The sequence below is a fragment of the Papaver somniferum genome, chromosome 1 (genome assembly GCF_003573695.1).
Source record: "Papaver somniferum cultivar HN1 chromosome 1, ASM357369v1, whole genome shotgun sequence".
NCBI lineage: Eukaryota > Viridiplantae > Streptophyta > Magnoliopsida > Ranunculales > Papaveraceae > Papaver > Papaver somniferum.
The window spans coordinates 100,415,895-100,432,983 of NC_039358.1; the positions used below are offsets into that span (position 1 = coordinate 100,415,895).

Sequence of the window (17,089 nt, forward strand, 5' to 3'; positions counted from 1 at the left end):
TAGATAATTGCGGTTTATCTTTTGTTTTCGATTGATTTGGTTGACTAACGGTGGTTGAAATCTGATTGCACCTAGTTTGTTTATGCTTCAGAATCTTCTCTTCTGATATAAGATTCACTCAAACTAGTTCAGAGTTTCGACATGGATCTTTAGACTGTTGTTAGTTCTAAAGACGATCTTGTGATAATCCATTGTTAACAAACTTCGTTCTGTGCGTGATTGATCACAAGAGATTCAAGTGATTGTGTGCAGGTTTTATTGAAGATTTAAGAAGATTTGAAGACAAATAAGATATTGAAGATCTGACTTGGGTTTATAATCTTTGGTGTGCACAATACTTGTTTCGGTAAAAGAGGATCCAATTAATAATCGGTTTATCCTTGTGGTAGATTGGATTGATTAATTGAGTAGATCGGCGTCAACACAATTCTTTGGATTAAGAATGTTGTTGGCTTAATCTTAAATGATTACTTCGGTAATTGAACATAAGATAGATCTAAGGACCTGGCGAAGGAGTTTATGTTAAGATAAACGGAAGAGCCTTTGTCTGACTCATATCACTTGGTTGAAGAGAGTTGATACCAAACAGATTTGCTATTCCTTTATTGTTTGGAATACGAACCAAAGGAATTTTTCTAATTAGGTGACTTATTTATAAGTTGGAGGCGTGGGAATACAGATGGAACTAGGTGAACTATAGGTTTAGTTGCTTGGTCTCAACTATACGAAGTTAGGTGTAATTTTGTGTAGCGGCTTAATCCTGAGAGCATTCAATTCTGGACAAGGTCCCGGGGTTTTTCTGCATTTGCGGTTTCCTCGTTAAAAAAATCTTGTTGTGTCATTTACTTTATATTTCCGCATTATAATTATTTTATTATAATTAAAGTAAATTACACAAACGTTAATTCCTATCTACTTGATAAGTGAATCCTATTGTGTTTGGTTAAGTTCGAACCTTTTTATCAAGTAACATACTTCGTTGTTGTATTGTCTCGATCTCGTATCCGTAGAAGATCACACAAAGTGTGAACCGATTAGTTGTATTGTCTCGACTCAGTCCATAGACAATCACTTTCGGAGAAAGGACTTATAGGTAGGAAAAGTTTTAGCTTGAGGTATATTTGGGTACCCTCGCCTTTTCAATTGGTATAAGAGCAGGCAAGCACGAAAAGATCTAACAATCTGTGTTTGGTACGATCCAACCTATAAGAAGTGAATCTAATGGTCGATTCAGTTAACGTAGTTGCAGGATTTGATTACTTTATAAGATCGTGGTGGAAATCACGTATGAAGTATGTAATACTCTTATTCCTAAACATGTTAGGAATTATGCTTGTGAATGTCTCGAGTGACTTACATAATCCTTTGGTGGACATAGGATTGTATTTCATTATGTTGAGTAACAATGATACTAAGGCCTATGTAACAGGTTATATCTTGAAAATGCATAAGATTCCTCTTATGATTTGTATGAACCATGGCTATTGTGTTATTTATAAAATCTGGAACCTTAGATATATTTTTGGATGACCTTCCAAAGTATATACATGTACATTTTCAGATGCAATTCTGTCAATGTTTCGCCATCTAGGATGCGATTTTGGAAAATATGTATTCCTACAAGGAATAAGTTTTCAGTTAATATTTCTATTAACAATGGATTTCTTCATGCACCTCACAACTGTTTTAATGAAGCAAGTGATCTTTTGAAATACTACACGGTTTATGATTCTTATGATATTTTTAACAAATATCATATTTTGTTCAATTTTATCTTTGTATACTCTAGTAATTTCTTGAATAAATTTCAAGTAATATTATCACATTCTGGTAATAAAAGAGTACACAGATTATTGGACAAAAACTTGGAATCGACCCGAAATAAAGATCCAGTCCGTAGAAAACCGGTTTTCCAAAAGAAAGACCTAGACACAAAATCGGAATTGTTTCCCCACAAGCCACGGTTTCCTATTTTGAGTGTTTTTCCTAAAACTAGTAATTTCCGGTTTTTGATATCAAGTCTTCCTATAAAAGATAATCTCTTGCTATGTGTTCAAACATATTGGGGAAGATTGCTCAAAACCGTAACTAGGGTTTTTCATATTTTATGGGAAAAAGGAAAACAAGAGAAGAAATCTCTGGATTAGACACGTTTGTTTTGAATCCTTTCATCCCTCCCGGGGAAGTTGAGAAATCAAGTATCTTCACTTGATCAAAGGGAAGCATGCCCTTACAAACTTCGTGGATAACACATGTTATGAAAGATATCAAACTTTGAAGGAAGTAAGCTTCACTAAAGAGAAGAGATTCGATCCAGATGTTTCAGAAACCAATTATATGAAGTTTGTTCAAGACCAAATCTGGGGAAATATGTTCGGATTTGAATACTATTCACCTGACATAGTAAGAATTTTTATGGTAATATTCATAATATTAATCATGAGAAACTTAAGTTTAGCACCTTGGTTGGAAGTACTTTTCTTCATGTCAACAGAAAGATGATATCAGAAATCATCAACTTCAATGAGAAGGGTCATATGATTACTGGTTTTGAAATTGAGCACGATAACATTTCGAAACTTATCACTGGAAAAACTGTTGAATGGAATAAGGGAAGGATGATAACAAAAGAAGTACCCTTACACTTGAGGATTTTAGGTAAACTCGACTTACCTACACTCTTTGCTTTCTCAAGAGATTCCTCTCTATGGAATAGAGAATTTGCTGAAGTGGTATATTATCTTCTTGAAGGTAAGAAACGGATTGATATTTGTGGAATAATTATCAATCAAATGATTAAAATCACTGAATCCCTCAATGTCACAGGATTCCATAGAAACCTGGATATCCCTGTGTTATCACCAAGTTGTGTGAAAAAGCAATAGGGAATTGCCCTGGAGATAAGAAAGATACCAAAACTGTCTCTCAGGGAATTATTAATCAGATGAGTGGAACTCAAAAGGGATCAAGCATCTCATATAGTAATGGAGATCTCATGTTTCATGTTTTACGTCTTGGGAGACAACTGGACTGTATTCAGAGACAGTTGATGTTTGCTTACAGACATGATCCAGAAAATATTGATGGAATCGTAACAATTAATAATGAGTTCCTTCAAGGAGAACATGAAGAAGACTATGAGGATTCAGAGGTGCAAACAAATGAAGTCCGACTTGACTTCAAGAAAGAGAAAAATAGACATCAATTTTTTATTTCTTTCATTGATTGTATTGGTCTATTATGAATAAAATTATTTAAGTGGTAATTTTTCTTGTGATAGTTTTCGGTTTACATAGCCTGTGCTTGAATGCTTTTATCTTATTGCTATGTATGTTTATGAGATGTTTGATTTCGGTTTTACTACCTTAATATTCGATCTCATATATTGTGAACCCTTGTGGTTTGGGTGACTTTTTGATTTAGCAGGATTAAGTTCTAGCCCATGTTGGTAGGCTTTACCAAAGAATCATGAGGGGTTCTGGTAGAAACAATATGTGAAAAAGTCACAATATGTTGAATCGGTTTTAGTTTAGCATAAAAGCATATGTGTTTCGACGGTTTTCAACTTTTGCTTGCAATTGTTAAAACCGATTTTCAACCTTTCACTGGTAAAGGTTGGTTGTTGTTATTCTTTTGTTTTGCATAAGGATGAAAACATAATGATATTTCGATATCAATTCTCCCTGGACGAAGATGCAATCATATTGGAGAAGTGGATGCGAAATTTGAGGTGACAATCTTGTTAGTTAATTGTTTTCCTGTTTAAAAAAAGCCTGAGTTTATATTATATATATTTATTGCTTTTTCTTAACAAAATTTCGGTTCAATCGATGTTTATTCCATGATGTGTGCGTGGATGTGTGTGATTAAATTGGTTCTGGTTAAGAAAAACTATTGTTATCTTGCTTTATTGTTTGGTATCAATTGTTTAGGATTACAAAATTTCGGTGGAATTGCGGTGCTTTTAATGTCTATGTTGTTTCAATTGCTTCCGGTTGAGGTGAATAATTATGCAAGTTGATTTATGTTGGTTTGTATGAATTATTTATGGCTTACCGAAATAAAAGGAGTACGGGATGAGTTATTTAGTCCAATTCGATTCCGGATAAGAGAAAGTAAGTTAATTCTGATCTTAGTTAGACTTATCGAAGTGAGGTTTCGGTTATTCAAGTCTAATTGAATGACTTAACAAGAAATGCTAGTTAACTAACGTAGTACTTGTCTTGTTTAAAATTGAAAGGTCTAAGTTTATGGATAATTAGAACCTGATGAGAAAAATAGAGTTATCTTTATTTTGGTCTTATCGAATTAAGCGGTTGTTTTTGAACAATCGGTTTAGCAAAGGGACTAAGGTGCTTAGTTGATTTTTGTATTGCTAAACTAAATTGGAATTTTTTTTTCGGACAACTGTTTCCTTGGTAACATATCAAAATAAAACTACTTGTAGTTTCGGTTTTGATATTGGTTATCAGAACATGATGTGTGGAACCCTCGTGCCTAACTCTACAGGTTGCAAGTCTATTTTGAGATTTGTAAGATTCTTTTTGTGTTCTTTATTTTTTCGTTTCTTTGTCATTTTGTGACAAAAAGGGGGAAAAATATATGGAGTAAACAAGTGATACTGACATTGATTTTATATTGATTAGTATCGCTAAGGAAAAAAACATTGGTGATTGAACGTTTATCTAACGAAAGAGTGAAAGCACAGACTAAGGGGGAGTAACATGTCATATAAATTGGTATAACAAAGACGTGCGGATTGAATATCTACCTATATTCCTTAGGGGGAGTATTAGCTTTGTTATTATAATGTCAACAACGACATTTTCAAGGATTGAATGTAAGCAGTTTACTGTGTTGTTGAGTTCGGGAATCAAGCGTATGTGTAATGAATTCTTGTAATTTGTTTATCCATATGATGTAAGAGTTTTGTCACTAAAATTGACAAAGGGGGAGATTGTTAGAGCATGGCTCGGTTGAACCCACCAAGCGTTGGTATATCAAGTTTGGTTTTCATATTTTAGTGAATCAAAACTCATGTTAAGAGTCGCTTGATTATGTACTAGAGTCAACTTCGTATAGGTTAGCTTGAAAGTATTAGGATATGAGACATTACAAGTATTGCGAAGTCTTGAAGATATGAAGAAGCAAGGAGCTACAACGACAACAATCATCCTTCCACTTGAGGTTAGTGATATTTGACTTGAATTGTCACATTCCCTAACGTATCTTTCAAGTCGTGCATATTGAAAACAAAACTGTGAAGCATATTTGAACTCTAGATAGACATAGTATTAAGGAATACAATACGAGGTTTATTGCTTAACTATTAAACTTTGTAGATAAGACATCGCCATAATCATCTGAATGCTATTGTGATTATGTATGGGTATGAGGTGAGGATTTCATCATAGGGAACAATGTTCTACATGTGTTCTAAGGAAGTAAGATCATAAACTTGTTCGTGAACCGAAAAGGAAATTTCCAGGTGTTATTGGTTTTGTTATTCCTTGCATATCTTATGAACAACCAATATGTGTGATTGAGTATAAACGCTCACAACTTGATTGTGTTCTTGGTAGAACTATTCACAAAGGCCTGACTTATGTATTGGTATGACTTTTATTAGTGAAACCGATCTTAAGTAATCATCTGAGATGGTATGATCGGGTTTGTGATTTTATGTCTGACCAAATATGGGAAAGGGGAACCGATCCCAGTAAGAGGTGCAGTACATCACAAAAGAGAACCGATCCTTGTATGGGGTGCAGCAAGGTTTATAACAGAAAGGGGAACCGATCCTATGAACATGTGCAACACGTTTTTAGGCAAAGGGGAACCGATCCTATGGACATGTGCAACACATATAAGTCAAATACCATATATATGTGGGGAATCGATCCTAGTACCTAGTCAACCGAATTTTGGAAACTTGTTTTGGTAGAACCGTTAAACCCATGATTGTGATTGAATGCTTGTTTGATCAATCACATAGTTCTTGAAAGTCTGATGAACCAATTTTAAACTTGTTTGGAATTGTGGAAAATCGGTTTCAAGGTTGTAAGTATGAAAGAGAACTTACAAAGTAAGGATGTCGACATACTTTGAACACGTGCTATGAATGTTTATTTCTTTTATTGTTCAAAGTTATTCCTTAATAGCTAAGGGAAGAGAATCCCAGGATCGAAAAATAAGTAAGTTAAGAATCTTTTAATTAAGGTTATTAATTTCATTTTGTAGTGAAATATAAGAATTAGTAATGTGCATTTACTAATTAGATATTCCGAGAGATTTCGATCATTATTTTTGGACAGAGCATTTTCCGGAATTATGGGAACCGAATTTGTGCTTTAGTGAATATCTTGAGAATATTTTCGGTTTTGGAAATTCCTTGGTGTCCAAACTTCCTTGTCTATAAATACTTGAAGTTTGCCTTTCTAGCAAACTAATCCTTCATAACAACAGACTTCCTCTTTTGTTGTTGTTACTGGTGTAGCCGCCTATTCGGAGAAGAGAGTAACCTAATTAGGCAAAATATCTTACGGCCGCTCAGTTTAAAGTATTCTTTGGGATTGAGAAGCTCTAGCGTGTACCGTTGGTGGGAAACTAGATAATTGCGGTTTATCTTTTGTTTTCGATTGATTTGATTGAATAACTGTGGTTGAAATCTGATTGCACCTAGTTTGTTTATGCTTGAGAATCTTCTCTTTTGATATAAGATTCACTCAAACTAGTTCAGAGTTTCGACATGGATCTTTAGACTGTTATTAGTTCTAAAGACGATCTTGTGATAATCCATTGTTAACAGACTCCGTTCTGTGCGTGATTGATCACAAGAGATTCAAGTGATTGTGTGCAGGTTTTTATTGAAGATTTAAGAAGATTTGAAGACAACGAAGATATTGAAGATCAGACTTGGGTTTATAATCTTTGGTGTGCACAATACTTGTTTCGGTAAACGAGGATCCAATTAATAATCGGTTTATCCTTGTGGTAGATTGGATTGATTAATTGAGTAGATCGGCATCAACACAATTCTTTGGATTAAGAGTGTTGTTGGCTTAATCTTAAACGATTACTTCGGTAATTGAACATAAGATAGATCTAAGGACCTGACGAAGGAGTTTATGTTAAGATAAACGAAAGAGCCTTTGTCCGACTCATATCACTTGGTTGAAGAGATCTGATACCAAACATATTTGTTGTTCCTTTACTGTTTGGAATACGAACCAAAGGAATTGTTCCAAGTACGTGACTTATTTATAAGTTGGAGGCGTGGGAATACATACGGAACTAGGTGAACTAAAGATTTAGTTGCTTGGTCTCAACTATACGAAGTTAGGTGTAATTTTGTGTAGCGGCTTAATCCTGAGAGTATTCAATTCTGGACAAGGTCTCGGGGTTTTTCTGCATTTGCGGTTTCCTCATTAATAAAATCTTGCTGTGTCATTTACTTTATATTTCCGCATTATAATTATTTATTATAATTAAAATAAATTACACAAACGTTAATTCCTATTTACTTGATAAGTGAATCCTACTGTGTTTGGTTAAGTCCGAACCTTTTTATCAAATAACATACTTTTTTTTTGTATTGTCTCGATCTCGTATCCATAGACGATCACACGAAGTGTGAACCGATTAGTTGTATTCTCTCGACTCAGTCCATAAACAATCACTTTCGGAGAAAGGACTTATAGGTAGGAAACGTTTTAGCTTGAGGTATATTTGGGTACCCTCGCCTTTTCAGTGATGAGTTCACAATCTTTCACCTGCGCATTTATTGAGCAAATCAATACATTTACATGAAATTTATCCAGAATGGTGCATGTAGTACCAATTCCAGATATTATGTAAATTTCGACACCTTGCCTGTATTATTCATTAATATAAGGCTCATTGAATACTTTTCGTGCTATGTTCCCTGGCTGAATCCTTAATATTGATGTGACATGACAATTAGTGTTCACTCGCAAGCTGAGTAGCATGAATTTCCCGAAGTATCAAGGTTAAGGTTTGCATAAAAGTACTCAATCGGAAAGTATACTGCTCTCTGGCAAGAAATTTAAAGAACTCTGTGTTAACATGCACAATTCAATCAATTTGTGGCAATTCACAAGATTCAAATACCAACCTAATTAATTTGCAAAAATTAGGTTTTTGCGCCCTGTGCAGTATATCAGACCTTGTTGGCCGAAACTAAACCTAAGCAAACTAGGCAATTGATCCGCCATGGATTAGTAGGTGCAAAGTCCTACCAAAAATCAGAAAACAAGAAATAAAAGAGGATCCGCGGAAAGTAGGAACATCAAAGGGAGGCGTGGCCGCGCCATGTGCCAGCCGGTCTGCCCTAGCATGCGCCACTTGCATGTGGCCACGCCCCATGATGATTGCCGGCCCCTCCTCTCTCCCATTGACCAATCAGGTCGCTTTAAATGTGCCACACGCACTTAGAATGTGGCCAGGCCTTTCCGGCCCTCCTCTTTTCCACTGACCAATCAGGTCGCTTTAAATCCGCCACGCGCACCAGAGATGTGGCCACACCCTATGTTTGGCCGGCCCCATTTCCTATTGACCAATCAGGTTGCTATAAACTTGCCACAATATTAAAAGAGGCAAATTACACCGAATGGCCACGATGCCAATTAGCTTGCCATTCCGCGCCAACATGCTAATGGCATGCCAAATTGCCATTCCGCGCCAACATGCTAATGACACGCCAAACTGCCATTCCGCGCCGACATGATAATGGCATGCCAAACATGCCATGCCATGCCAATTTCTAATCGGCATGCCAAACATGCCATGCCACGCCAACATGCTAATCGGCATGCCAACATGCCACTCCGCCGCAGTAACATGCTAACGTGCCACAAACAGCGCAGCTACGTGCTAACCCACTTTTGTTCATGGCCAACGCCATAACAGACTCCAACTAGGGCATTCTTATCAGAAAACACGTTTTTTCTTTAGTGGCATTAGTCGAAACCCTAATTCTTGGTCGTGGCTCAAAATTGCGCCACTTTGGCCCCACGACGTGTCACGAGCCATGCGGGACCCAAGAAACCTAAAAGTGACGCCATGTTATAGCCACTCATAGCTATCCTTGCTCCTATGGTCGTCCCCATATTATGGCCCTTCCATAGCTCCTTTGACGCGGCCATGGCACCATTTGCACAAAAAACGCCACCGTGTCGCGGCCACATGCCACACGCATTAATTAAGGTTTCGGTATGCCACGCCCTAATTTAGGTAAGGTTGCTACGCCAACCAAGCCAAGTGATGCTACCTAGGGCATTAAGATTGATATGGCAATTGGAACTACGGTTGCCAAGCCATATTTAGGCCTAACACCAATATGCCAAAATATATAGCGGTCACGGCTACGCCAGGCGCTATTTGCGCCGCTATACCACTGGCATATGCCAACCATGTCTTTGTGCCACTGGCATGCGCTACATATGTCGCTATGTCACTGGCATGTGCTAATGGCACCACTATGCTACTATCAGGTGTCAACGAAATGTGGCCATAATCAATGGCCACCCTCTCTCATGAATTACAATCTCAGCCGTCCAAATTCGCCACATAATTGACCGACCTATGGAAAGTCTCAGGTTCACACGCCATTTTCCTACGGCAAGTCCCATGAATTGACTTGCCACAACATGATCATCCGCCACCCAGCTGGCGCACGATTGATCAGAGCAATTAGGTCTTCCATACAAGACCCACTCAACAATCTGCTGCACATTTTCCACGAAAATACTCGAGACATCAAACATGTCAGAAACTGGGGGATGCTCATCAGGGTATTGGTCTGGCGGTTTACAGCGTGCGGCGTGCAACACGCCCATTATAAGAAAGTGTCAGGAAAGCGGGAAGTTAGTGGCGGCAAGAAGTAGTGGGTGTAAACTAAGTCGTTTCCTTCAAAGTGGGGACGTGGTTTCTAACATTTACACATTACCCCACTTCTCCATCACTCAACTACTCCCACTTCCTATGAGATCAGGGTGACTTCAATTCGACTTGTATAAATAGGTTTCTACCTATTTCGACCGAACAGAACAGTTTTGGTTAACAACAAAGCAAGACTGGAATGGCCATTTCTTGGTTTAGGCCAGGATTGTATAGATTGATATCTCGAATCTAAAGTACTCCCGTGCAGTGCATTTGTTTAGGGTTTAGATTCGTTTCTCGGCAACATACCCAAATTTACCAAAACCGGCAGAAACGATTTTTATCCCAAAACACTAGTAACCAGTGCACCTCCTACTTCAACTGTAATTGATTGCTCTGTTAAAGAAATAATATCTATAGGTTTTATAGAAGCACTCCACAAAATCCATAAATTCATTTTTCTTGTTGCTTCATAATGCATACCTGCTAACCTCAACTTCTTACAAAAAACTGATGAATATTTAACTTTTGGCTCTGCAAGAATAACTAAAGTAGGATTAAAACTTTTCACTAAACTTCTGAGTTTATCTTTGGCCCTTGTTCTCCTTAGGCATCTGATATTCCAGAATATGATCTTCATTTATGATGTTGAAGTTGAGAAGAATTACTTCCTCTCAGAAGTCCATTTGTGCCACCCTTCAAAGTATAAGATTGATTTCTAGTTTTTTTATAATGCTAACATGTTTTGGTGCTTTTTGTTTTACTTTTGGTAATTCTTCAAGTACTACCTCTTTTTCCACGGGGGAATAACATGAATAACTTCATTAATTGAGGGAGCACTAGCAGCTGAACTAAGAATTTGATTCACACTTAAGAGTGGGAATTCATGATGAGAACTAAATATTTCTTCATTCATATTATGAAGTACTTGGAATTTACCTGAATTGAATAGAAGGGAAGAATCTTCAACTGGTTGAAATAGTTGTATATGGGGTGCATCCACTTCTTCATCTTTATCATTTAAAATGTCCTTAATATTCTCCACCAACTTATCTTTACTAGAAGGAGTATTACAGATATCAAAACCAACTTGAACCGGATGTTGTATTCTTTTGTGTGTAACCTTTCTCCAAACTTTTCTTACTTCATTAGCATTTGGTTCTACATCCTTTGGCATTGATTCTCTTCTTTTTGTCCTGCACTCTGCAACATAATGACCAATTACTTGACAATGATTACAAAACTTAGGTAATTTAGGAATCTGTACTGCCTGCTCAAAACCACCATATTTTGATTCAACCCAAATTTTACTTGGAATTGGCTTAACTAAATCAATCTCCACAAAAGAACTTTCATAATATCTTGCTTCTCTCTTCAGTGTTGTTTCATCAACTTTGATAGGTCTACCTAGAGCTTTACCCATATGAAAAATTATTTTCTCCTTCCAGTATTCTATACCCAGACCAGGAAAATTGACCCAAACAAGTGTTGTAGTAGATTTTTGAGATGATGTATTAAAATTTGGTTCCCATGGTTTTGATTTGAGGTTTTGTTCTTCCACCAACCTATTTCCAGACCAAATATAATTCTTACCTTCATCATTTTCCAATTTGATTATGAAAAAAACTTTTCCTAATGGTATTAGCTGAACAAAGCCTTTTAATTTCCATTGTCTCTTTAGTGTTGTTTCTGCAACCTTAAATTTATGTTTAACAAAATCCAATCTCCCAATCAAACTAAATTTCCATTCATCCAAGCTATCATCAATAATATCATCAGGAATGAATAAAGATGGTGAATCACCATGTTTACCACATTCAGGTAATCAGAAATAATTTTTGTTGAATCTCTAAAATTCGATTCACAATTTTGGTTTTTCGAACCAGACACAGATCCAGTTTCATGTTGAAACTGATTATTATCCATCGTATTTAAGAATTAATACGACTAAAATATGATTTTATTACCACCTATCATTGATATCGATCGAAAATTCACCTGAAATTAATGAAGATCTGTCTCGAGAACGAAAAACATCTGACTGATTTACACCGAGTTGATCGCCTTTTTGGTCGCCAAGTCGCAGAGCTCCTAAAAAAAAGAATCTACTTATAGCTATGTATCGGATTAGGATAGAAGTGTGTAGGTGAGATTTAGACTTCACGACGTTCACCAATTGAAGAAGAAGACCTACTGAAGAGCTTGGAGGAACTTCATCAACAAAAGGTATGTGGAGACTGAAACTTATCTATCACTCAGATGTTTATTCTATTCTATCTTTTAAAGAGACTAAGTCGTATAGCTATATAGACTTTTACATTGTACACATTTGATATTTTGAGCCGAGTTTATCTCGCTTATCTATTTCTCGAAATATGTGTCGGAAGCTTTTAGATTTAGCTAAGTTCATTGTATACTTGACGAGTTTAGTTGGAAAAAATTTATTTATTGGAAATTAAATATTAAGTCATAGATGATCATATGAAAATTACCTTGAACATCTTACATGATTTGTGTAAGACAATCATTTGATGTTAACTTGGGAAGTTCTGTATTTATTAATCACTTAAAAATTGCTTGAAGCTAGTGGTATGTGTAAGATTACCATTGTTGTCTTCTAAGAATGTTTCAATGATTAAATGAGACTTTAGAACGACTACCAATTCCTGGATATATCATAGTATGTATACTTTGTATGTGCTTTGTAGAAGCCTAGTTCAGGTCCGGAACTATTGTTTGCGAACCTTGTTTGCGAACTGGTTTCCCTGTGAAAAGGTCTGGAACTATTGTTCGCGTACCCTGTTTGCGAACGGCTAGACAAAGGCCAAGTCCGGAACTGTTGTTCGCATACTCTGTTTGCAAACGGCTGGACAATGCCAAAGTCCGGAACTGTTGTTTGCATACTCAATTCACGAACACGGTTGTCGATTCTCCTTTAACCTAGGTTTTTCCAAAACCATTATTAGGTTAACGACTTGAAGACTTCATTTGGGATTTGTGAAGCCAGATCCAACTATTTTCTCTGTAGTTGCGTATTATGATTTTACTTGTTTTATCGTATTGAGTTTTATCTTCTCTAAGATTTACTCGAGAATCATCTCTGATAGGTAAGATATAAAAAGTAATCACAATAGTTCTTCGTCTCAGACTCTTGTGATTCCGCAGTAACTTCTTCTGTTAATCAGTTAGGTTATTGTGAGGTGACTAATATTTCTAGGCTGCTCTTCAGGAGTATAAGACATGATTATTAGTTGGTTCATGTTCACCTTGATCTCTGTACCAAAAGACGGAACAAAAAGAATAAAGGATAGACATATCTGTGGGAGACAGATTTGTTTATAAGTCTTCGACTTTTAGTCGTAGCAACTCTTAGTTATGGATGAGTTCAGTTAAGGGAATCAAGTGTGTAGATTCCTGCTGGGATTCAATAGGCGTAATGAACGCGACTGTACCTTAATCGGTGTGAGACTTGGTCAGGGATCAACTACATTCCAGTCCGAAGTTAAATTGTAGTAGGATAGAGTCTGGAGCGGCTTAATACAATATGGTGCTCAAATATGGACTAGGTCCCATAGTTTTTCTGCATTTGCGGTTTCCTCGTTAACAAAATTTCCGGTGTCTGTGTTATTTCTTTTCCGCATTATATTTTTTAATATAATTGAAATATCACAGGTTTTGCGTACTTCAATCAGTTGATAAATCCTACCTTGATTTTTAGACAGAACTTGATTGACACTCGGCCATTAGTCTTTGGTACCATCCGAGTTATTGTCATATCAATCAGTCTCACGGATTTTTATCTAGTTGATTTACTGATTGTATTGAAAAAGAGATAAAACTCTTTGATATCTTTCTTTATTGAGTATCACTTTTAAGTTGGTGCTCTCGGAATTATATTGGAGTTTAGTCCATACAGATTTCCGTACGAAATATTGGGTGTGGTTGTGATCTCTCTTGGTTTATAAAGACAGAAGACTATAAAGGAGGATCTGTAACTTTCAGAGATGGAAGCAGTCGTGTTATCAGTAAAAAGGGAACTATCAAACTTCCAGGTATTCTTGAAATTCATGATGTTGTTTATGTCAAAGGTATGACAGCTAATCTTCTTTCAGTAAGTCAAATTTGTGATAAAAGTCATAAGGTTGTTTTAAATATGGGAAGTTGTGATATTGAAGATAAGTATGGAAAAATAATTTTTCGAGGACGACGAAGTATGAATAACTGTTATCTTCTTGATATACAGTCTAGTCTATAATGTAACCCGACCAAGGTAGAGTCAACTCATTTGCGGCAAGAGTGGTTTGGTCATATCAACTACCGACTGTTGGGTAAGCTCATTAATCGCGAACTTGTCAGAGGCGTTCCCAAAATAAATACTAAAGTACAAGGTGTATGTGGTGCTTGTCAAAAGTATAAGCAAGGAAAAATTCCACACAAACTTTCTCGACATATAACCACTCGTGCTCCTCTCGATATTATTCATATGGATCTATTCGGTCCCATCCAACAAGCAACTGTTGGAGGAAAGAAATTTGATTTAGTAATGGTAGATGATTACACACGGTTCACATGGGTTGCTTTCCTAAAGCACAAAAATGACACTCTTAAGGAGTCCAAATTATTGTGAGTAGAATCAAAATGAATTCAAGGTCGCAAACTTAAGAAAGTAAGAAGCTATCGTGGTACAGAATTCAAAGATACAAAAGTATATGAATATTGTAATCAACTTGGAATTACTCATCAATTTTATGCTCCCATTACACCGCAGGAAAACGGTAATGCTTCAACCACTAACCTTCTGGAGAGAAGCTGTTTTCACAACGTGTTATCTCATAAATAGAGTTTATCTAAGATCAAAAACTTTAAATACCCCCTATGAGTTATGGTATGTAAGAAAACCCATTCTAAGCTATTTAAGGGTTTTCAGAAGCAAATGTTATATACTTAAGTACAAAGAACATAGAGGAAAATTTGATTCCAAAAGTAATGAAGGAATTTTTCTTGGGATGCTTCTGATAGCCGTGCATTCCGAGTATATAGTCTTCGAACCAAAGTCATGATGGATCTGTTAATGTTGTTATTGATGACATAAGTGATTTTCGTCAAGATAATCATGTTGCTGCGGAACTTCCTCATTCACAAACTGTTAATAAAGAAAAACAGATTGAAGAGGAACCAACAATTGTTCCTACCATTTATGACATAGATGATAAAGATGACAATGACAATATAGTTGAGCAACCCAACCCAACGATACTGAAAGTGAAGTCCACAAACCTGCAAAGTGAGTACACCAAAGACATTCCACAGATGATATCATTGAAGATTCCAATGCCAGAGTTATGACTCGAAGGGAACTCCAGAATGTTTGTCACTACACATGCTTTCTTTCTTCAATAGAGCCAAAACATATTGAGGAAGCTCTTAGTGGTCCCGCTTGGGTAACCTCAATGCATGAGGAACTTAATCAATTCGAAAGGCAAGGAGTATGGGAACGTGTCCCGAAACCAGAAGGTGTCAACATCGTAGGAACAAAGTGGATTTTCAAGAACAAATCGATGAATACGGAACTGTCGTTCGAAACAAAGCCATACTGGTTGCTCAAGGATATTCTCAAATTTAAGGTATCGATTTCGATAAAACTTTTGCTCATGTAGCTCGTTTAGAATCAATTAGACTCTTACTTGCATATGCCTGTAATATTAAGATTAAGCTCTTTCAAATGGATATTAAGTCTGCATTTCTTAATGGAGATTTAAAAGAGGAAGTCTTTGTTGCTCAACCTAAAGGATTTTAAGATCCATTATTTCCAGATCATGTTCTTAAGCTCAAAAAGGCATTATATGGTCTAAAACAAGCTCCACGAGCTTGGTATGATAAGTTAACATCCTTTTTACTTCAAAAAGGATTCTGTAGAGGTGGTGCTGATAAAATTCTTTTCACCAAATGGAATGGAAAGAATGTACTTGCTGCATAAATTTATGTTGATGACATCATCTATGGATCCACCTCAAAAACTCTCATACATGAGTTCCTAAATCTTATGAGTGGGAAATTCGAAATGACTAATGTTGGAGAACTATCATATTTTTTAGGTTTGCAAATACAGTAGCAAAAAGACAACATTTTTCTTTCTCAAGAAAAATATGCCAGGAATTTAGTTGAGAAATTTGAGCTAAAGGGTACAACTCCTATGGCAAAGCCAATGCCAACTACTAGAAAACTTCAGTCTAGTCCAGGTGAAAAATCCGTAGACCAGAAACTGTACCGATCCATGATAGGAAGTCTATTGTACTTGACTGCAACAAGGCCGGATATTGCTTTCAGCGTAGGATGTTGCACCAGGTTTCAAGCAAATCCTAAAGAATCACATCTAAAAGTTGTAAAAAGGATCATAAGATATGTTAATTTCACCTTGGATTATGGTCTATCGTATTCAATGGATACGAATAACAGTCTTGTTGCCTACTCAGATGCTGACTGGGCAGGATGTGTAGAAGATCACAAAAGTACATCTGGTGGTTGTTTCTATGTTGGTCAAAACCTTGTGGCCTGGCACAACAAGAAACAAAACTCATAGGTCTCTCTCAACCTGTGAAGCAGAATACATTGCTGCTGGTATTTGCTGCACTCAACTTCTGTGGATGAAGCAAATGTTCATTGACCATGGTATAAATATTCCAACTATGAGTATTCTTTGTGATAACTCAAGTACCATTCATCTAGCATAAAATCTTGTTGAACATTCTCGTACTAAACATATATATATATATATATATATTTGATATCATTTTATTCGAGAATTGTACGAGAATGGAGTCATTAAGCTAGAATATGTTCCTTCTGAACGACAACTAGCTGATATTCTCATAAAGCCATTAGACCGTGCAACCTTTGAAAATCTTAGGAAGTCTATTGGTATTGTGAAGGTACATTAATACCTTACTTTTCGGTTTTCAACTTTTGCTATTGGCACACATTAGTTAAAACTGATTCAACCTTTCTCTGTTAAAGGTTGCTTTTGTTGTTGTTCTTTTGTTCTTGCGAGAGGATGACAACACACTGGGGGAGCTTTCTTATTTGAACTTGTGCTTAATGACATATATTTCTAGGGAGTAGTGGCTGCGGAAATTGAAGTAACAAAGTTGTTAGTTAATCGTTGTTCTTGTTTAAGAAAAGCATGTTTATA

General features: G+C 36.4%; 1 protein-coding gene across 1 annotated transcript; it reads right to left on the bottom strand.

Annotated features, from left to right (window-relative positions):
* Positions 1–10,240: 10,240 nt before the first annotated feature.
* On the bottom strand, positions 10,241–11,323 carry LOC113348115. The gene is made up of 3 exons (XM_026591824.1): positions 10,840–11,323; positions 10,384–10,434; positions 10,241–10,296 (listed from the first exon to the last, which is right to left on the bottom strand). Exons 1-3 carry the CDS (start codon positions 11,321–11,323, stop codon positions 10,241–10,243), a joined length of 591 nt encoding a protein of 196 aa, XP_026447609.1.
* Between the last annotated feature and the right edge of the window lie 5,766 nt (positions 11,324–17,089).